Consider the following 21572-nt stretch of genomic DNA (forward strand, 5'->3'; position numbering starts at 1 on the left):
GTGGGGAGGAAACCGCTCGCTGGTCACGTGACCCACCCTCCCGGACTGGGCGGCTCCACACTGGGCCGGGGAGCTTGACGCCCCAGTTCTTGGTTGCCACGCCCCTGCCCCGGTGAGACCACGCCCCTCTACGGGCTGGGACCGTGAGGGTGAGATCCCGACCCGCACCGCAGTGGGCCCGTGGCCCTGAGGCGGCGGAGGGAGAGAGCTGCTCTTCTGAAAGTCCCCGAGGAGTGGTGCGGTCCCCTGAACCTGGGAATGGTGAGAAGAGTCGTGCCCGGGAAGTCCCCCAGCGTGGGCTTTTGTAGAACTCTACTGGAGCGCGTGACCCTGTAACAATACCTCATATTTACGGAGTTCCATATTTATTTAATCCTCACGACAGTGCTGTGAATTTCAGGACTAGCATTGTCCCCGTTTTATAGTAGTGGAAGCAGGTTCCTAGGACTGCAGAGTTGAGATAGGAACCAAGGCAGCTTTAGCGACTTAATTGTGCAGTAATTATCAATCCTGGCCTCTTGAGGAACGCTCTCGTGGACCCTCCCTGTAAAGGACTGAGAATGTAAGCATAGAGGCCTTAGTTTCCACATCTGTAAAATGAGTGTTGACTGCTGCCTGCCCTGCGAGTCACGTTCGATTGTTAGGAGATTGTGACATTGTGAAAATGCTTTGGAAGGTTCAAGTCAAATGACCAGCCTTCACTGAGCCCTCATCCGATTTAAAAGTGAAAGTACCAAAGTAGACAACTTCTTGTAGTCTCAACTCAGGCATTACAAAAAGCTTTCAAAGCACAGTTTTTTCTTTTTTGTTTTTTGCTTTTAAAGAAAATAAGAGGGTCGCCTGGGTGGCTCAGTGGGTTAAGCCTCTGCCTTCGGCTCAGGTCATGATCTCAGGGTCCTGGGATCTATTGAGCCCCTTATCGCCCTCTCTGCTCAGCGGGGAGCCTGCTTCCCGCCCCTGCTCTCTGCCTGCCTCTCTGCCTACTTGTGATCTCTCTGTCCAAAAAAAAAAAAAAAAAAAAAAAAAACCTTAAAAAAAAAGAAAAGAAACCAAAGTCACATTCTTCGTTATGCACGAATAGAAAATCCCTTTTATGTGCACGCACTAATTCAATGATATATTAGCAGTAGATGATAGATGTCAGTTAGGGTTGATATATTAGCAGTAGATGATAGATGTCAGTTAGGTATTAGAATTATAGAATTATAGAATTATATTAGGTATTAGAATTATATTAGGTATTAGAATTATAGAATTATAGAATTAGTTAGGTATTAGAATTATAGAATTATCTATAAGGTCCTTATATCTTATAGATATAAGGACCTTATAGGTCCTTGTAGATATAAGGTCCTTGTATCTTATAGATAATTCACTTCAATTTCCTGTCAATCTACAGATGGGCGAAGTGACTTTCCAAAAGTCACTTAGAAAACTGGCAGCCTAGGACCAGAACCCAATTTTATTAATCTCTGTAGTGCATCTGACATTGCTTCCTCTCACCTTTTGGCTTCACTTTTCCTCTCACTTTTGGCTAATATGCTTCTTTGTTTTAACTCACGCAGCAAACGTTCGTTCGCTTAGTCTCAGCGATGTACAAGGCACCGTCCTAGGCTTGGAGGATACAACCACGAGGTTACAGTCTACGGAGGAGACAGATGGTAGATGATCACTGAAATGACAATTAGCACTGCTGGCTTGGAAGTGCCATTTGCTAAGAGCAGAACATTTGAGAGGGGACACATTTGGGGAGGAAGATCAAAAGTTTTAAGTTGGGACATGTTAGGTTTGTAGTGCCTAGGAGAAGTGCAGAGAATATTTTGGTGGCTGTCTATGCAGGTCTGGGGCTCAGCAGAATAATATGAGTTGGAATCGAGCCTTGAGAATGAGTGGCATTTTAGAGCAGATGAAGTCATAAAGAGGTTCAGGGAAAAGACAAGATGGCCTAAGACCAAGCCCTGAGGAACTCCAACATTAGAGGTCAGGCAGAGGAGAGCAGGCTGCCAAAGGAGAAGTCAGAGAGCTAACAGAAAAATCAGGAGAATGTGGAGTTCTGGAACCCTAAAGAAAAGAATGTTCCAAAAAGGGAATGGCAAACTCTGTTCAACGCTGTGGAGGGATGAAGCAAGACTGGACTGGGAAGTGTTTATGAGGTTAAGTAACGTGGAGGCCATTGGTGACTTCGTCAAGAGTGCTTGCAGTGACTGCTTTGCTTGTGGTGGGCTGAGAGTAAGTAAAAAAAAAAAAAAAAAAAAAAAAAAAAAAGGAGGCAGTGGAGATAACCAAAGTGGCCAAAGCTCTGGGAATCCTGACTTGGAAGGGGTGGGGGTGGAAAGGTGGGGCTACATATGGTGAGAGGAGAATCCGAAGTCAAGGTATTTGCATTGTGTTAGGAGCTACTGGAACTTCTGTAGATGATAATGGGAAGGATGGGGGCTGGGGGAGGTGAAGGATACAGAAGGGTTGGGGAATGGCCAATGGGTGACCAGTTTCTCTGAGAAAACGGGAGCCCTGGAGCACATGTGGAGAACCTGGCTCTCACAGCATGGGCCACTTCCTCCTTCCTCTGACTCTCCTTTCTCAGGCTTCTCCTCGGTCCTCCCCTCCTCCTCCAGGCCTCCGTGAACATTGTTTCTCTCAGAATCCCAGCCTCAGCCTCCTTTTCTCACTGGTGCCTTCCTTCATTACTGTGACTGTCCTTGAGTTGCTTATACCTCTCAAATCTCCATCTCAGGCCCAGAGTTCTTCCCCACCCTCCCCACCCCCAGTGTAGACTTGGTGTGTGTCCAACTGCAACCTGAGTATCTTCACGTGGTTGCTCACAGACAGTGGCGTGCTGGAGTCAGCTGTGTCTGTTCACACCAGCTCACAAGAGCCCAGTGTGCACCTCTCTTCCCAACTCCTTGTTCAGTGAAGTCATGTGGATAGAAGTAACTTTTCATTGTCACGATGGGAGTATTTATTTATACCACGGAAATTGGCAAAGGCTTCAGCTCAGGGCTCCCCTTTCCAGAAGAGCTGATTTTTTTTTTTTAAGATTTTATTTATTTATTTGACAGAGATCACAAGTAGGCAGAGAGGCGGGCAGAGAGAGGGGGCAGGAAGCAGGCTCCCTGCTGAACAGAGAGCCCTATGCAGGCTCGATCCCAGGACCCTGAGATCATAACCTGAGCCGAAGGCAGAGGCTTTAATCCACTGAGCTACCCAGGCGCCCCCAGAAGAGCGGATTTTTAAACCATTTACTATACACCACTGGTCACAGACATGTCGTCTTCAACACATTCAAAACTAAATTAATCATCTTCTACCCCATCCCACCCCACCCAACACTACTCTGTCTCTGAATCTCTTGGCCCAGTTAATGGCATCACCACCCACTCAGGAGCTTCTCACACCCTCATTCCCCATATCCAGAGATGATCAGCTGGTTAAGATCTAGGCCAAGCGGCACCTGGGTGGCTCAGTGGGTTAAGCCTCTGCCTTCGGCTCAGGTCTTGGGTCCTGGGATCGAGCCCCACATTGGGCTCTCTGCTCAGCGGGGAGCCTGCTTCCCCCTCCCTCTCTGCCTGCCTCTCTGCCTACTTGTGATCTCTCTCTCTCTCTGTGTCAAATAAATAATTAAAATCTTAAAAAAAAAAAATCTAGGCCAAGCTGCTATAACAAAGAGTTCCCAAAATTCGACAGCTTAAGAGACAATTTTATTTATTTATTTATAGATTTTATTTATTTATTTGAGAGAGACCATAAGTGGTGGGAAGTGGCAGAGGGAGAAGCAGATTCCCTGCTGAGTAGGAAGCTGGACATAGGGCTGGATCCCAGGACCCTGGGATCATGACCTGGGCCAAAGGCATATGCTTAAGTAACTGAGCCACCCGGGCACCCCAAGAGACAACTTTAAAATAGATCCTCCAGGACTGTGGGGGCATGTCTGCCATCCTCAGCACCTAGCTTCCACCTCTGTGTCTAGTATGGCCCAAGCAGCTTTCCACAATCATACCTGAATTTCACCCACTGGGAAGGGGGTGGGGTGGAAAGCATAAGTTCTTTCCTGTTTAAGGACAACCCTAACTTCTGCTCAGAGGTTGGCCAGTTGCAAGGAAGGCTGGGAAATGTAGTCTCTAGCCATATACCCACCTAAAACATTATTAATAAAGAAAGAAGGGAGGCGGCCATTGATGTAAGGCTAGCAATCTGTGTCACTGGTAGATACATCTTGTCCATGCTACCTCTTGTATATTGCTTAAATCCATCCCTTCTGCCATATGCCAAATACTATTACCCAGTCCTAGCCTGTATCCTGACCTCTAAGTTAGTTCCTCTCTATTCATCTGCCAAATAGCTACCAGACATACCTTTCTAAAATGCAAATTAAATCATATAACTTCATTGTTTAAAACTATGTAGTAGGGTGCCCGGATGGCTCAGTTGGTTAAGCAACTGCCTTCAGCTCAGGTCATGATCCCAGAGTCCCAGGATCGAGTCCCGCATCAGGCTCCCAGCTTCATGTGGAGTCTGCTTCTCCCTCTGACCTTCTCCCCTCTCATGCTCTCTCTCTCAGTCATTATAAATAAATAAAATCTTAAAAAAAAAACAAAAACAAAAACTATGCAGTAGTTGCCCACTGATTCCATGAGAAGGGCCAAACTTCATGACACACAGGCTGGGTCTTGTCCCCCCCCCAGAACGCCTTCTACCCCCACTCCAAGACGACTTCTTTGTCAGCTGGGAAAATTCAGTTCCATTTTCACAGGCTTAGTTTAAAATTTGCCTGCCCGACCACATTGTTGTTTGTGCCCCACTGCAATGCTGGCTCCACTCCTATTGCGGCCTTTTCTGGGCACTCACCACTTTCACTAGGGAGGGGCTCCCTGTGAAGCCAGGACTCTTGAATTTTTCTGGCAGAGGACTGGGGGAGAGCTCATCGAGCAAGGAATAGACCATCACCAAGATGCCAAATCACTTCCAAGGTGTGGGGTCTGAGGGTGCGGGCCCCACCACCTTTCACCTCATTACCAGATGTCCATCTTTGGCCACCCTGAATGTGGGCTTGGAATGTGAGAACTTCCAGATGATTTTGTGGAATTAATTATTTAACCCTCCATCTTCCAGCATAAGACATTAAACCCTAGGAGAGTCACATCAATTTATGTGAGCCATGTTATTCCTGGTGTCTATCAGGCCCCTAGAGAACATTTATGAAATGAATAGAAACAAGGTAACATTTTCCCCAGGATCAATACTTTCCACACACCACAGTTCAAACCTCAGCTCTGTCATTTACTATCTGAGTGACCTTGGGCCAGTCACTTGATCTCTCCATGCCTGTTTCCCATGCAAAGTGGGGATGATAGTCGGGTTATTACAAGAGCTAAATTACTTAACATTTGTAAAGCACTTATAGTGCTTTACATCCAGGCACTGGATGTTATGTGTTTGCCAAGTCAAAATAGAGTTTAAGTATGAACGAGTTGGTCTCTGTCCACTTTTCCAGTCTCATTTCCCCCTGACTCTGGTCTCTGCCACCAGCTCATCTGCAACCCTCCTTCAAGCCAGAGCTCCTGACTCTATGTATGCCAGAAATGTTCATGTCTCTAGAACTTTGCACATGCTATTCTGTGTGGAAGACCCACCTTGTTCACCAGTGAAACCCTATTCATCCTTCACAATTCAGCTCACACTTCACTTCTAGAAGCTTCCCTGGGCTCTCAGAGACAGGTAGCCCCTCCCTCCTCCAGGCCCTCACTTCCCCCCACTTTCATGCATGTCTGAATTCCCCATTGCACCAAAACCCCTTGAGAGCAGGGATAGATCTTACGCATCTTGGTACTCCCGTGCCTTGCACAAAGATGTTTGCTGAATCGATGAGTGGATGGTGAAATGTATTAGTAATCTTTTACCTGAACTACATAAATAATGCAACGGAATCATAATACAACAGAATGACCCATGGAAATTGGCCACAGTTGACTGGAAGGCAAATCAAGTCCAGGGGTGTAGTCAGCCAGCTGTAGTTTCTCCACCAACCATGAGAGGAAAATTCAGTTCTCATTACAACACTACCAATTTCTAACTTATGAATAATAGTAGTAAAGCCTCAAAAGCTCCCCAGGAACATTCTCAGGACCAGTGTTTACTGAACAGTCCTGCATGCCCAGCTCTTAGCCAGACACTTGATTCTGGCATCAGACTGTCCTCACTCCCAGCCATCCTTCAACTAGGGATGGTGAAGCTTGGACTGGGATGCAGAAGTATTATGAAATAAGGTCATGTCTCAACTGGCTGATCAGAGCTGTGAGTTATAGCTCAGGCTCTGCCCCAGTTGGGTGTGTGACCCAAGACAGGGCTGGATCCATTATCAGTGAGGTTTCTCCTGACTTGGGGCAGTCTCTGAATCTGAGACCCGACTGGGTTAAGGGATGGGTGACAGAGAAGTGAAGCAATGTCATTAAATGTCAACAAAAGGAGAGGGGCAGGCCACGAATAGAATCACTTTCCACTGCAGTGTCCCCCTAAGCCTCACCTCAGCAATAATAATCATAATAATAATTGTGGACGATAAAGAAATGCAGGTGCCAAGAGGTCAAGGGGCTCATCCAGTCATCCAGGTCTCATTTATAGAGGCCAATAACTAAGTCTCTCAGGAATATTTCAGTTTCCCAATAGAGTCAGCTTTCTCCCCTACAGCTCACCTCTCCCACTTAAGCGCGGACACCTCCAGTCTGAGGTGCCAGGCCTGGACTCCCAGCCAGCTTTGGGCATGTGAAATGCCATTGTTGCCAATGGGTAATCAATGAGCCATCTTAAACCATCTGTCCTTTGTGGGGGAGGGGCTGGCGAAGCCTCTTCCAGAATGGGCATCTGGTGAGCAGAGAAACTGCTGGGGCATTGGCTGTCACAAGGTACCCTCTTCCTGTGCCATATATGGTCTTTTGGTAGGGGGTGCTGAAACCCACCATCCATGGTCTTAGTGCTCCCCCCACCCTCAGCAAGTAGGTGGTAGTGCCCTCAAAACAAACGTATTCACATGCATATACATACACGCACATACATGCGTATGCACACATACCCTGACACGCATAAACCCATACATTCAGGCACACATCTACACATGCTCACGTAAGAGTCTCTCAGCTAAGCCAGGCTGTTGGAGCTGCGCCTTCCCCTTTGCTATTAAAACTGCTGTGGAGGTGGTAGCAGGCCAGGAAAAGAGCTGGGGAGAAATAATGAGGGAAGGAAGCTAAAGATGGGTTAGCTGAGCACGGGTACACGTGTATGTATAGGGCCCACGCACCTGGGATGGGAGAGGAAAAGAGGGGCCATTAGAAAGACAAGGGTGGAAAGAAACGGGGAGAAGATGGAGACACACCCCCTCCTGTACCTCTCCTTCTTCCCTTCTTCCTTTCCTTCCTTTGCCCTGTGATTTCATTCAGGCCTGAGAATGGCAGAACCTTGCTCAGGAGCCGGAGAATGGACAACTCTCCAGGACTATGGTGCCCTCTCCTCCACCCCATTTACAAAAGTAAGGGAGCAGGGGCCCCGTCAGTCATCCCGCGCCGTCCTGGTCCAGATGGACAAGGTTTCCATCTCTTTCGTACGTCTGCTCTCTACCTGGCTATCCCCTGGGGTTAGTCTCAAAGTCCTTGGCTATCTTCTCCCAAATCTTAAAGTTGAGGTGTCTGCCCCTTTAAAGCAGCAGCCCCCGGTCAGGTTATTGTCTAGCCTTGTAGCCAATCGGCGGCGCCTTTGGGGGCGGGGGATCCGGCCTCCTGATTGGCCATGGCGCGCCCCGCCCCGCCCGGGATCCCGGGAGCTGTCCGGCCGCCTTGGTGCTGATCCCGCCGCCGCCCACGGGCCGTGAGCAACGCTGAGAGGGCATTATGAGCGGGGGCGTCTACGGCGGAGGTGAGCTAGCCTCGGGCTTCAGGCTCCCCAGCCTGTCGCGGCCTCACCGGCAGCCCTGCACCCCGAACCCGCGCGACCTAAGCTCTGGGCACCTCAGGGCCTGTCACCCGGTGCTCGAACGGGTTTGGGTCCTGCGCCACTCCTACCTTGGTCCTCCCGGTTAGGTCGCTCGCGAGCACTGGGCTCACTCTCCACCATCCAACTCACCCCCTCCCGCACCCCTCCTCTGGCCCCTTCTTTCCCGGCAAAGAGAGTGGCCTGAATAAGGCCACCGGGCAAGAAGGGACTCTGTAGGCTTGAGCCCACTCCCAGGACCCCAGACTCCAGACCGAGCTCCCACCTGCCCTGGCAAGCGTTGAAGGTGGCGAAACTGTGTCTCTGCCCTGACCTCCTCTCAGAGCTATCCAGGGCCGGGGCGGGGGGAGGGGTGGATAGCGGGGAGAGTTTGGAATAAGTCCCCTCATACACCTGTCTCCCTGCACAGATGAGGTGGGGGCGCTGGTCTTTGACATTGGCTCCTTCTCAGTCCGCGCTGGGTACGCTGGAGAGGACTGCCCCAAGGTGAGCTTTTCAGCCCCATCCCCGAGTCCTAGGGGCTCCAGACTCCGCTCCATGCTTCCTAGTGACCCAGGGTTCTCACAACCCAGAGAGAAGCTCTGGAGAGCGGGAATGTGGGAATAAACCCGTGGGCGGGCTGAGGACCTTGCTATGGGCCTGGACAGGGGCAGGAGGTTGATCCCTCTTCCTGCCCATGTTCCCTCCAGGCTGACTTCCCCACCACGGTGGGGCTGCTGGCCGCGGAGGAGGGGGGCGGGCTGGAGTTGGAGGGGGAGAAAGAGAAGAAAGGGAAGATCTTCCACATCGACACCAACGCCCTGCATGTGCCTCGGGATGGAGCGGAGGTCATGTCGCCCCTCAAGAATGGCATGAGTAAGGAGCCCCCACCCACCGTCTCCCGCCACAGACCCGGAGCCCACACACCACAACCCGGGACAATCACCCCACACCCATGGAGTCTACCTTGCAGCTGCCCACAGCTGCCTGGTTCCCAGCCCAGGGGCCCGACAGATACCTAGGAAGGGGGGATTTCTGCCGGAACTGATCTCACTTACCCTCCCCTGGACTTGGCCTCCCTCCTTGCTTTGCTTCCTGTCCCTGGACCCCTGCTGGCCCACCCTCATCTCTTCATGCTGGTCTCCTGGCCCCAGTTGAAGACTGGGAATGCTTCCGTGCCATTCTGGATCATACCTACAGTAAACACGTCAAGTCTGAGCCCAACCTGCACCCAGTGCTCATGTCCGAGGCCCCGGTAAGTGCCTTACCCAAACCCCAGTCCTGCCCCAGGGGCTCCCTGCCTCCTTTCTGCCATTCACTTCTCTTCCCCACCCGTAAAGCATCTGCCATCCATCATCACTCCACTTAACTTTTCGGACTTTTCTTCCAACTCCACCACCTTCAAGCACTTTTTTCCTTTCTGGTTTTAGTCTTTATCCCTCTCCCTCCTCCTGTTTTATCCATTCATATATTTTACGCATTCTGGCTTATTTTACTGCTGTTTCTCCCCTCCCCCCACCAAAGTCCTTTTTGGATCTTTTAACTTAAAAATTTTGCCAATGTTATATATGTACATAATCAGTTTGCTTTATAAACTATGTTAAGGAAAGAACTACCATTCATATCCCCTTCTTTACATTCCCCTTTTCCAGAGGCACCTGCTTTTCTTTTAGATAAGTTTTATCATGTACTCCATATCTCTAAATATCACACTCAAAATGCTGCTTATGGATTTTACAGTTTCAGGCATTGGTTTCCCACCATAGAAAATCGGTAGAATGTTGGGACTCTTGATTTTGGCTCAGGTCATGATCTCAGGGTCCTGAGATTGAGCCCCACCTGGGGCTTCATGCTGAGCTGGATCCTGCTTGGGATATTCATTCTCTCTCTCCATCTCTCTCTCTCTCTCTCTCCGCCTATGCCCCTCCCCTGCCTTGGGAATGTGTACACTCTTGAAGGAAGGAAGGAAGGAAGGAAACCTTGAGCTCTCTTTCTTCAGCTCACACCACACACTGACCTCATTCCCCACCTTTAAATATGGTTTTATTTTAAATTTTTTAAAAAATCATTTTCTGGGGGCACCTGGGTGGCTCAGTGGGTTAAAAGCCTCTGCCTTCGGCTCAGGTCGTGATCCCAGGGTCCCGGGATCGAGCCCCGCGTCGGGCTCTCTGCTCAGTGGGGAGCCTGCTTCCTCCTCTCTCTCTCTGCCTGCTTCTCTGCCTACTTGTGATCTCTGTCTGTCAAATAAATAAATAAATAAAATCTTTAAAAAAAATCATTTTCTGGGGCACCTGGGTAGCTCAGTTAGTTAAGTGGCTGCCTTCGGCTCAGGTCATGATTCCAGGGGCCTGGGATCAAGCCCCGCATCAGGCTCAGCTGCTTAGCAGAGAGCCTGCTTCTCTCTCTCCCTCTGCCTGCCGCTCTGTTTACTTGTGCTCTCTATCTCTCTGTCAAATAAAAAAATAAAATCTTTTTTTAAAGTTATAAAAAATCATTTTCTGTATTTACACAGTTATGGTTATGTATGCTAATCAGGTCTGGGATAGGCAATAAACTACTGTCACTTCTCTTTCCTGCACAGCTGTTTTTCCTAGAACTGAATATTGTACTGGTTTTTATTTTGCTTAACTTTCTATTTATTTAATAATATGACCCTAAATTATATATCTGCTTATTACTTATCTGTTTATATTATCTATATCCTTTCTCAAAACATTAACTCCATTAATTACTCTTTTTTTTAAAGAATTTATTTATTTGGGGGATGCCTGGATGGCTCAGTTGGTTGGACGACTGCCTTCGGCTCAGGTCATGATCCTGGAGTCCTGGGATCGAGTCCCACATCGGGCTCCCAGCTCCACGGGGAGTCTGCTTCTCTCTCTGACCTTCTCCTCACTCATGCTCTCTCTCACTGTCTCTCTCTCAAATAAATAAATAAAATCTTTAAAAAAAAAGAATTTATTTATTTGGGGCACATGGGTGGCTCAGTGGGTTAAGCCTCTGCCTTCAGCACAGGTCATGATCTCAGGGTCCTGGGATTGAGCCCCACATCAGGCTCTCTGCTCAGCGGGGAGCCTGCTTCCCCCCTCTCTCTCTGCCTGCCTCTGCGCCTACTTGTGATCTCTCTCTGTCAAATAAATAAATAAAATCTTTAAAAAAATAAGATTTTAAAAAAATGGAGGCACCCCTCCATTAGATATTCTATCAATTTCATCTTCTTGAAGGAGTCTCTCCAAAGATCCACTGATTTGCTCCACTTTGGACTTGTTCCCTTCTACACAAAGGACATAGCTCTCATCCTGACATCTCTCTTCACCTTCTTCTTAAAGCATCCCTTCACCTCTCTCCTATGCTAGAGGTCCTATTTCTTGTATCTCATTACTCCTTTTCTTGATGTACTCCCTTGTTTTCCTGGAGCACATCCTCTAGTAACTGCCTTAGGTCATGAGAAGTAAAATTTTTAAGACCTTGCATGTCTGACTGTGATTGATAGCTTAGCTAGGTATAACATTCCAGATTGGAAATAATTTTTCTTTAAAATCTTGAAGGTGCTTCTAGCACCTATTGTTGCCATCAAGAAGGCAGAGCCCTGGCGATTCACAGACCTGTACCCCTGGGGATAAAAATACATTATTTGTTTATAAATTTTTTTTAAATTTACTAAACAAAAAAAAAAAAAAAAAAAAAAAAGAGGGCAGAGCTATCTAATTCCTGATCTTTTGGTTTAATGTTTTTCTTTGTGAAAGTTTGTAGAATTTTCACTTTGTCTTCAGTGTTGTATAATTTCTCCATATTGTATTGTTTAATTTTCGTCCATTGCTCTAAAAACTCAATATGTCCCTTCAATCTGAAAACCTATGTCTCTCAATTCTGTGAAAAAAGCAAGTCAGTAATTATTCAATTAAGTAGTTTTGATTATTTATTTGATGATATATTTCTTTTTAAAAATATTTTATTTATTTATTAGACAGAGAGAGACAGCAAGAGCATAAACAGAGGAGAAAAAGAAGAGGGAGAAGCAGACTTCCCGCTGAGTAGGGAGCCCAATGTGGGGCTTGATCCCAGGACCCTGGGATCATGACCCGAGCCAAAGGCAGACACTTAACAACTGAGCCACCCAGGCACCCCTTGGTGATATATTTCTCTCAATATTCTCTGTTCTGTCTTTTGGAAAATATCATTTGGATTTTGCACCTCTTGAACTGGTCCTCTCATTTCCTTATCTTTTTTTCTTGTGTTTTCCTTCCTTTTCTCTTTTCCTCTAATTACCAAGATATTCCCTCAACTTTGTTTTCAGCCCTTCTATTGATTTTTTTTTCATCTCTCCTCCTGTATTTTCAATTTCCAAGAGCTCTTTTTGTTCCACGAATATTACTTTTTAGGACTTCCAGTCCTTCCTTCATGGGTGCAGTATCATGTGTTTTCTCAGAATAATATTAGTTTTGTTTCTGTTTTGGGAAGTTTTCATTTCCCTGCATGGTCTCTGTTCTTCCAAATTGCTTTTTCCCCCTGCCCTTTTTGGGAGGTCTCAATCTCATTTGTGAGACTTTTCTCAGATTTCTGAGAAATCCTTGGTTGTGTGCTTATGTTTGCAAGTGGTGGACTGAAACACTGGTTGTAGGCTCTGTGGGATGGGGCACTTGTTGACTGTCATGATAAAGGATGTTGCTACAGGATGACTTGCCTGGGATGATTGTTAGGAAGCCTCTGATAATTGGCGTCTTTAGATCTCTGATGTAACCCATGGGGAAGACTTGTACCCTACAGACAGGACTGGCCCTCCCCTTTCTGGGAGCCAAGTGAGGGAATAGGGCTAAGGTTATCACCATTTAATATGCATGGAATCACTTACTTCTCCTCTTTTAAGTATAATGTCTTCACTCCTGACTGTGTCAAGTGTCTCACCAGGACAGAGACCCTCAGTTTTACTCTAGGGAATAAACTTCCAGTCTTCTGCAGAGGTTGGGGTGGGTACTATCCTAGTGACATGGAACTGGGGAGAGAGTTTTGGGAGCTGTCACTTGAATGGCTTTAAACAATCTTATTTTAGCTTGCCCTTGACCTTAACTGCCACAAGTACTCGAAACTACCAATTCCTGAACCCTCTGAGGATTCTACAGTTTGACACAGGTTGTTCCTGGCTTTTTCCACTACCAGCTTAGGAATCTGTGTTCTTGAATTTGTTCAGTTACCACTTAACTATCTGATTTCCAACCTTCGAAACTATGTTGCTGTTTTTTCCTTCCTTATTATTCCCAAACCTTGAGGGTGTCTCTCTATCTCTTCTTCTCTCTCTTTTTTGAGGTAAAATTCACACAACAGAAAATTAACTTTTTTAATGTTAACAATTCAGTGGCATGTAACACATTCACAATGTTGTGTAGCCGTCATCTTTATCTAGTTCCCCAACATTTTCACCACCCCAAAAGAAAGTACATTTTCTTTTTTTTTTTTTAAAGATTTTATTTATTTATTTGAAAGAGAGAGAGATCACAAGTAGACAGAGAGGCAGGCAGAGAGAGAAGGGGAAACAGGCTCCCAGCTGAGCAGAGAGCCCGATGCGGGGCTCGATCCCAGGATCCTGAGATCATGACCCGAGCCGAAGGCAGAGGCTTAACCCACTGAGCCACCCAGGTGCCCCAGAAAGTACATCTTCATTAACCAGTTTCTCTCTACTCTCCCTCCCCTTGGCAACCATCAGTCTGGTTTGTGTCTCAATGACTGTATCTATTCTGGATCTTTCTTATAAATGGAATCATACAATATGTGACTTCTCATGTCTGTATTCTATCACTTAGCATAATATTTTCAAGGTTCATCCATGCTGTAGCATTTATTCACCATTTTATTCTGTTTCATGGCTGAGTAGCATTGCATTGTATGGCTGTACCACAATTTGTTTTTCTAATTTATCCACTCATGGATTTTTGGGTTGTTTCCATCTGTGGCTATTGTGGATAGTGCTGTTTTGAATAGTTGTGTATGTGGATTTATTTCAGTACCTGTTTTCAGTTATTTTGGATATATGACTAGGAGTGGAATTGCTGGGCCATATGGTAATTCTGTGTTTAACTTTTTGAGAAACTGATTGTTTTCCGTAGTGGCTGAACAATTTCACCTTCCCACAGCAATGTACAAGGGTTTCAGTGTTTCTATGTCCTTCTTTTTTCCTTAATTATTATCAACACTGTAGTGGGTATGAAGTGGTATCTCATTGTGCTTTCAAATTTCATATCCCTAATGACTAACAATGTTGAGCATCTTCTCATGTGCTGGTTAGCTTTTGTGGCTTTGTGTCCTTTTTTTTTTTTAAGATTTCCTAATTTATTTTAGAGAGAGAGAGAGCACAAGCAGGAAGGGCAGAGGGAGAGGGAGAGAGAATCTTGAGCAGACTCTGCGCTAAGTACACAGCCTGATGAGGGGCTTGATCTCACAACCATGAGATCATGACCTGAGATGAAACCAAGAGTCAGACACTTAACCAACTGTACAACCCTGGCACCCCGCCCCCCTGTTTTAAAAAGTAACCTCTATGCCCAAAGTAGGGCTTGAACTCATGACTCCAAGATCAAGAGTTGAGTACTCTACCAACTGAGCCAGCCAGGTGCCATGGGTTTATATCTTTTTAAATTGTGCCCCCTTTTAAAAATTTTATTTATTTATTTGAGAGAGAGACAGAGAGAGAGAAAGCATGAGTGGGGGAAAGGCAGAGGGAGAGGCAGATTTCCCTGCTGAGCAGGGAACCTGATGCAGGGCTCGATCCCAGGACTCTGAGATCATGACCTGAGCTGAAGGCAAACGCTTTTAACTGAATGAGCCACGCAGGTGCCCCTAAATTACCCCTTTTGCTGGGATCTTGGAAGAGGATAACATTGGATGTTTTAATTCAACCCATAATTCCTACCAGAAATCCTCTTCTCCGCTTTCTTGCCTCTGAGATGCTGAAAGTGAGGAAGAGAGGGATAAACTGGAGGCTGAAAGGAGTCAAAATATATATGGTACAATAATGAACGATGGCCAGAAGTCAAGAGACTATGACTCTACCAAGCTCTACCAAGCTTTCTTTGTATGTGAACTTGGTCAAGTCACTCTCCCTGAGCTTTTATTTTTTCAGCTGGGTTTGGATTGTAACCTTTGAAATTCTTCATAGCTTTCACACTCTAAAGGTCTGTGTGGATCAAGAGACTTGATCTCTGTCCCCAGTCCAAGTTTGTGTGTGTGTGTGTGTGCGTGTGCGTGTGCGCGCATTTCTGTGCCTCTCCCTTTTTGAAGCCTCCTTTCCTGCACTTTCTCCCCAGTGGAACACACGGGCCAAGCGGGAGAAGCTGACAGAGCTGATGTTCGAGCAGTACAACATTCCTGCCTTTTTCTTATGCAAGACGGCTGTGCTCACCGCGTATCCTCTGGCAGGAGCTGCCCTGGCTGGGTGGAGGGCCAGGGTGGGGATTGCGGTGTGTGGAGCAGGAGGCTGGACCTGATTCTGTGGAGATAGTGTCCTGGAGGGGCAGACACCCACCTTGTACCCCATTAGTGCAGAAGGACCCCTGTGGGCTAAGTGCCTTTGACCCTGGGGTGGCCAGATCAGCAGCCCTTTCCTATTCCTTGGATCAGGCTGAACCGGGGTGGGGAGTGGGGGTGGGAGAGAGTGGGACCACATTGACAGCAGGGGCTGGGACTGGAGAGAACAGGGAGAAATATCTAACATTGAGGAAACAGCCACAAACAGCCAATCAGCATTCATTTTTTAAAGTCTCTGCCTTGTACTGGCCCCTGTGCTAGGTGCTGGGGCAATAGGGTCCCTCATCTCAAGGTGCCCACAGAGCACTGAACAAAGACTAAAGAGAAACTGGGAGGGCAGAAGGAAGGAGAAAGAGGAAGAAGTTGTGATTCAGACAGGGAAGAAGAGACCGGGGTCTCAGGAACCTTTCTCCAGTGATGGGTCATAAGCCAGAATGAGAGATTTGCAGACTGTGGATGGGCTGGACCAGGAAAGCAGAGAGTGACCAGGCCAGACCTGAGCTCCAGTCCCCTCACTTGCTGGTGCTATCTCTTTGACCTACCCATCCCACACCAGCTTTGCAAACGGACGTTCCACGGGCCTGGTGCTGGACAGTGGGGCCACCCACACCACAGCCATCCCAGTACATGATGGCTATGTCCTGCAACAAGGTGGGGACCTCGACAGGGGTCGGGGATGCTTTGGTTGGCGGGGAGTGGATCCAACCCCTAACACCCCCTCCCTTTCCAGGCATCGTCAAGTCACCCCTGGCAGGGGACTTTATCTCCATGCAGTGCCGGGAGCTCTTCCAGGAAATGGCCATCGACATCATCCCACCTTACATGATTGCAGCAAAGGTGGGGTCTCCGGGGAGTCTTGGGCACCCACCCTGTGACTGTTGACGCACTGACCCACTAGATATCAGAGCAGGGAGCAGCAGGGTCCTCAGAGGACCCTGGGTCCAGTTCCTTAATTTATAACCGAGGCATCGGAGATCGGACAGGCTGAAGGATGTGGCCAAGGTCATACAGCCAGCTGGTAGCAGGATGTATGAGGGCAAGCGGGATAGACCCGGGTTCAAAGTCTGCCTTTGCCATGTGAGCACTGTGCCACCCAGAGCAGGAGATCAAAGCTCCCCATACCTTGGTTTCTTCCCCTGCGAAGTGGCATTAACAGCATACAGGGCTGCTGGGAGTGCTGAGACACTGCCTACGGGGGTTCACCCTGGACCCCCACATGGAACATGGCTCAGGAAAAGGCTGCTTCTTTAAGGTTCTGGTCTCCCACTGTATTCCCTGCCGCCTCAGCTTTCTCTGGCTGGGGCCTTTCAGATCAGCTGTCCCTGCTGCATGAGTGGCGGACATGGGGACAGGCTCTCCCTGTTCTCTCTCCTTTGACAGGGAAGGAGGAGAGACCCCTTTTGTAGGCAACAGAGCAAAGAACCCAGTGCCTGTTAGTGGCAGCAGCACAGGTGTGGTCGGGGTGGGCTGGACAGGGGTGGAGTGGAGGAAGGGTGCTCAGAGGCTTTGCGCCCCAACAGGAACCCGTACGGGAGGGCGCCCCTCCGAACTGGAAGAAGAAGGAGAAGCTACCCCAGGTTTCCAAGTCCTGGCATAACTACATGTGCAACGTGAGGAGAGAGTCCCCCGAAACAGCCCCAGGCCCTCCCCAGCAACTAGTCCCCTGCCATGAGTAGAGGGGAAGGGACAGGGAGGCCTGGCAGGTGGGCAACTTGGGGATGCTGCGGAGGGAGCCCGGGCCCTGACCAGCTCCCTGGGTCCTCAGGAGGTGATTCAGGACTTCCAGGCCTCTGTGCTGCAGGTCTCAGACTCTCCCTATGACGAGCAGTAAGTGGCACCCCCAGCCCAGGGGTGGGCAAGAGGGCAGGTCTGGGACTCTGGGGGTGCCCCTGGTCCTCTGTGAGCACCCCCAGGCAGAGTCTCTCTCTTTCCTGGTCAGGGTGGCTGCACAGATGCCCACAGTGCACTACGAGATGCCCAACGGCTACAACACAGACTACGGGGCAGAGCGGCTCCGCATTCCAGAGGGCCTGTTTGATCCCTCCAATGTCAAGGTTGGCCCCCGGGGGAGGTATTGGTTAGGGGCTGGTTGGATTCCCCAGAGGCCCGCGTGTTGTAGGGGGGGTTGCTGGAAAGGATCCCTGGGGTCTGGGGAGAGAGGGCAGAGGCCCCAAACCCCAGGTCACCTTTCTCGGCAGGGCCTGTCGGGGAACACCATGCTGGGTGTGGGCCATGTGGTGACCACCAGCATCGGCATGTGTGACATCGACATCCGCCCGGTGAGGCCTGAGTCTGTGTCTGGGCAGAGGGGCCCGGGAGCCGCGGGGAGACTGGCAGGGGCTGGGCCCTGAAGGCGCACTCCTCTCTGCTCCCAGGGCCTGTATGGTAGTGTCATTGTCACTGGCGGGAACACGCTGCTCCAGGGCTTCACGGACAGGCTCAATCGAGAGCTTTCCCAGAAGACCCCGCCGGTAGGGGACCACCCCGGCCAGGGTCCTGGCTTAGCTCTTCAGGACCCCATCCTTCCTCCTTCCCCAATAGCAAGGCTTCTGGCCACCAGAGCAGACCCCTCCCCCTGTGGCTTCCCAGACTTTCCCACTTCCAGCCCTGTCCCTTCCCGGAACCCAGGTGTCTGCTTCCCCCAGCCCCTCTTTCCCCCCAGAGCATGCGGCTGAAACTCATCGCCAGCAACAGCACCATGGAGCGCAAGTTCAGCCCCTGGATCGGGGGCTCCATTTTGGCCTCACTGGTGAGAGGGAAGGGGCCCTGGCTGTGGGAAAGGGGCAGACCCACACAGCCCCATCCCCTTGCCTCCTTATTCGTTCATTCAACAAATATTTATTTATTTAAAGATTTTGTTTATTTGACAGACAGAGATCACAAGTAGGCAGAGAGGCAGGCAGAGAGAGAGGGGGGGAAGCAGGCTCCCCGCTGAGCAGAGAGCCCGACGCGGGGCTCGATCCCAGGACCCTGGGATCAGGGCCTGAGCTGAAGGCAGAGGCTTTAACACACTGAGCCACCCAGGCGCCCCAACAAATATTTATTTTTGAGAAAGAGTAGTTAGTGCTCCCAGAAGGGTGACTCTGCCATCAGGACAAATCAGGGAGGACAGGAAGCTGGAGAGACTGGTGGGGGTTGAGACTGTGGCTGAGGCTCCCACTGTGCTAAGCAGAGAGGAGACACTGAAGATTTGGGGAGAGGAAGAAGCATGACAGTCCCAGTCGTGTTTGGGAAGACTACGTCAGGCATGAGTCTCTGGAGATCAGGGTGTGAGCTGGACACGGGGGACCTTGAGAGGATGCTCCTTCCATTGTCCAGGAGTCACAGAGTGAGTAGCAGTGAGGGACGGGGGTGGTGGGTAAGAGGCAGATAGAGGGAGATAGGCAGGCTGGTTCTGGGGCAGTAGGCGGGGAGTTCTGTCTGGGCCTGCTGTTGGGCACAGGCACGACACTGAGCGGGGAGCTGGAGGTGAAGACTTCAACTAACGGTGTCAGTCACACCGAGGAGACAGCGGGGCCGTGACAGAGCGGGAAGGACATCTCCTAGAGGGGCGGCCCCCAGGGAGACAGACAAGGGTCAGAAATACAGGAAGCCGGGGGCGCCTGGGTGGCTCAGTGGGTTAAGCCTCTGCCTTCAGCTCAGGTCATGGTCTCAGGGTCCTGGGATCGAGCCCCACATTGGGATCTCTGCTCAGCAGAGATAATATATAAATAAATAATAAAATCTTAAAAAAGAAAAAAAGAACGACAGGAAGCTGACAGTGCAAAGTCAGCTGGGGGCTGGGAACCTGTCAGCCATACAGTTCCGGTGGCCCCACCTGCGTGCCCGACCTAGTCCCCGCTCCAGGGGCAGGCCATTAAAGTGTGGGGGTGTTCCTACAAGGGGGGACCTGATCTAGTTCAAGGGTCACGAAGGGCCTCCTAAGGAGCATTCAGGCTGAGATGGAAGACTAAGAACTCTCGAGGCAAAGAGGGAGAGACGGTGCCTGGGCTATGGAAAGAGGCAGGCAAGACCTAGGCAATGGGCAGACGCGGGCAGACGCGGTCAGACCGGAGGTCAGGAAGCTCACCGGGGCAGCCGAGTGGAGAGCGGCTTGAAGAGGGCTGCTGTGGTCTCCACTGTGACGGGAGCTTGACAGAGGAGTGCGTGTCAGGCTGTGGAACCTGGAGCTCATCACAGGTCCAACGGACGGGATGCGGGCAGCATTTGGATCAAGAAGATAGAGGGAAGGAGCCCAGAATGACACCCAGGGTGCTAGCTCCTGGCAGCTGTGTCCAACAGGAATGTAACGCAAGCCACACATCCAACTTCAAATTTTCTAGTAGCCGTATTTTAAAAGACCCCCAAGAAGCAGGAGAAATTAAGTTTAGAGAATATACTTTGTTTGGGACGCCTGCCTGGCTCAATTGGTAGAAATGCGAATCTTCATCTAGGGATTGTGAGTTCGAGACCCATATTGGGTGTAGAGATTACTTAAAAACGGAGTCAGCCAGATGTCCCTCCTTTAAAAAAAAAAATCTTAAAAAAAATGCACCTTATTTATACCCAAAATGTTATCATTTCAATATGTGATCAATATAAAAATGAGATTTAAAAAAATATTTTATTTATTTGACGGACAGAGATCACAAGTAGGCAGAGAGGCAGGCAGAGAGAGAGGGGGAAGCAGGCTCCCCGCTGAGCAGAAAGCCCAATGTGGGGCTCGATCCCAGGACCCTGAGATCATGACCTGAACCGAAAGCAGAGGCTTTAACCCACTGAGCCACCCAGGCGCCCCTAAAAATGAGATTTTTTTTACATTCTCTTTCCTGGACTTAGTCTTCAGTATCCGTAGTGTATTTTATAACTGTAGAGCACATCTCAATTCCGACTAGCCACCTTTCAGGTGCTCCATGACCACTGTATTGGCCAGCGCTAGTGTAGAAGGTGAGAGAGACCACCGGAGCAGGTCTGGGTCAGGCCTAGGGGAGCTCAGTGGTGCACATACTGAGTTTGCAGTCCTGAGGGACTCAGAAGGAAGTGTCCAAAAGACAGCTGAGTATTTGGGTCTAGTATTCGGGTTCAGCAACGGGAGGTTGAGGGAGGGGTGGAGTTTTAGTACCTGAGCATAAGTCCTAGGAGTGGATGAGCTGGTTCAGGACGGCTTGGACTGTGAGCCCAGGAGAGAAAGAGGGACAGTACCAGGGACCCAGGCACCAGCTTTCAGGAAGAGATGAAGCAACCATCAAAGAAGGGACAGTCCGAGATGCCCAGCACAAGAGACCCTCAAGGCGCAAGATTCAATGTGGGGGTGGCGTGTAGAATAAAGACAACTCCAGTAAGGGCGGAGGAAAGATTCTTCTTGGGAATGTGGGAGACTGGACAAGTTTGTAAGGCTTGATGGAGTGACAGGTACAGGAGGAACTGCGAGGCGGGGAGGCTGGTTGGCCTGAGGCTGTAAGCTCCACTACCCAGCTCTAGCCCAGCGCAGGGCCCAGGGCAGACAGATGTGCAATAAATACTTGTTGAATGAATGAATGAACGTCATGACTGAACAACGTGAGCGGGGGTATTCACCCTCTGAATTTGAAGGAGGGCCGGGAGGCTTGGGGAGGTCCCTGCGGGTGGAAAGGCCGGGGTCCGAGGGCAGGAGAAGGGTTTCCAAGGGGCTGGGCCTGCACGGGTGGAAAGTGGGAGGGCGCGACCCCCCGCCCTCTTCCTCCAGGGACGTCCTGATGGCCTCTGTCGTCTCCCCCTCTCCCCTTCCCAGGGCACTTTCCAGCAGATGTGGATCTCCAAGCAGGAATATGAGGAGGGAGGGAAGCAGTGCGTGGAGCGAAAGTGCCCCTGAGGGCGCCCCCTCAACACCCACACGTCCGCCTGCCGCCCGCCGTCCGCCGAGGTGGGGTAGGGGACGCCAAAGGCGGGGAGAGGGTTTCCCGGCTCGGCCTCCGCCGGCGCAGATCAAAACCCCCACCCTCCAAGCCCTCGTCTCTACCCCTCCCTTCTCGTCCGCTTAGATTGTGATGTTTCTGGGTTGAAAGGAGTAAAAATGTTTTAAGAAAACAAAGTTTGACCTCCTTGGGCCGGGGGTGGGGTGGCGGGAGTGGGGACAGCGG

At 49.7% G+C, this 21572-nt stretch overlaps 1 protein-coding gene across 7 annotated transcripts; it reads left to right on the forward strand.

The window, feature by feature from the left end:
• Positions 1 to 116: 116 nt before the first annotated feature.
• ACTL6B (actin like 6B) lies at positions 117 to 21511 on the forward strand. 7 transcript variants are annotated; one of them, XM_047713618.1, is made up of 16 exons: positions 117 to 261; positions 1566 to 2229; positions 7431 to 7591; positions 8387 to 8463; positions 8667 to 8832; positions 9111 to 9211; positions 15255 to 15352; positions 16031 to 16125; positions 16205 to 16311; positions 16995 to 17084; positions 17240 to 17301; positions 17414 to 17528; positions 17673 to 17753; positions 17850 to 17945; positions 18137 to 18223; positions 21224 to 21511. In XM_047713618.1, the coding sequence occupies exons 3-16, from the start codon at positions 7468 to 7470 to the stop codon at positions 21302 to 21304; spliced, it is 1380 nt and encodes a 459-aa protein (XP_047569574.1). In that variant the 5' UTR covers positions 117 to 261; positions 1566 to 2229; positions 7431 to 7467; the 3' UTR covers positions 21305 to 21511. The 7 variants fall into 7 exon arrangements, 6 of the variants coding, with proteins under 6 accessions (XP_047569574.1, XP_047569576.1, XP_047569575.1 ...); XM_047713622.1 differs by lacking the exons at positions 117 to 261; positions 1566 to 2229 and adding exons at positions 4560 to 5715; positions 7708 to 7902 and having other exon boundaries at positions 7431 to 7624; positions 21224 to 21509; XR_007124417.1 differs by lacking the exon at positions 117 to 261 and having other exon boundaries at positions 1363 to 2229; positions 18120 to 18223; positions 21224 to 21235.
• The last annotated feature ends 61 nt before the right edge of the window (positions 21512 to 21572 follow it).

The sequence above is a fragment of the Lutra lutra genome, chromosome 18, assembly GCF_902655055.1.
Source record: "Lutra lutra chromosome 18, mLutLut1.2, whole genome shotgun sequence".
Lineage (NCBI taxonomy): Eukaryota > Metazoa > Chordata > Mammalia > Carnivora > Mustelidae > Lutra > Lutra lutra.

Excerpts from the sequence above, each read along its gene's own strand:
- ACTL6B (XM_047713618.1), top strand. The coding sequence starts at position 7,468 with ATGGACAACTCTCCAGGACTATGGTGCCCTCTCCTCCACCCCATTTAC. Across the intron at positions 8,833-9,110 it reads GCCCCTCAAGAATGGCATGA|TTGAAGACTGGGAATGCTTC; the intron begins GTAAGGAGCCCC and ends TCCTGGCCCCAG. Across the intron at positions 9,212-15,254 it reads TGCTCATGTCCGAGGCCCCG|TGGAACACACGGGCCAAGCG; the intron begins GTAAGTGCCTTA and ends CTTTCTCCCCAG.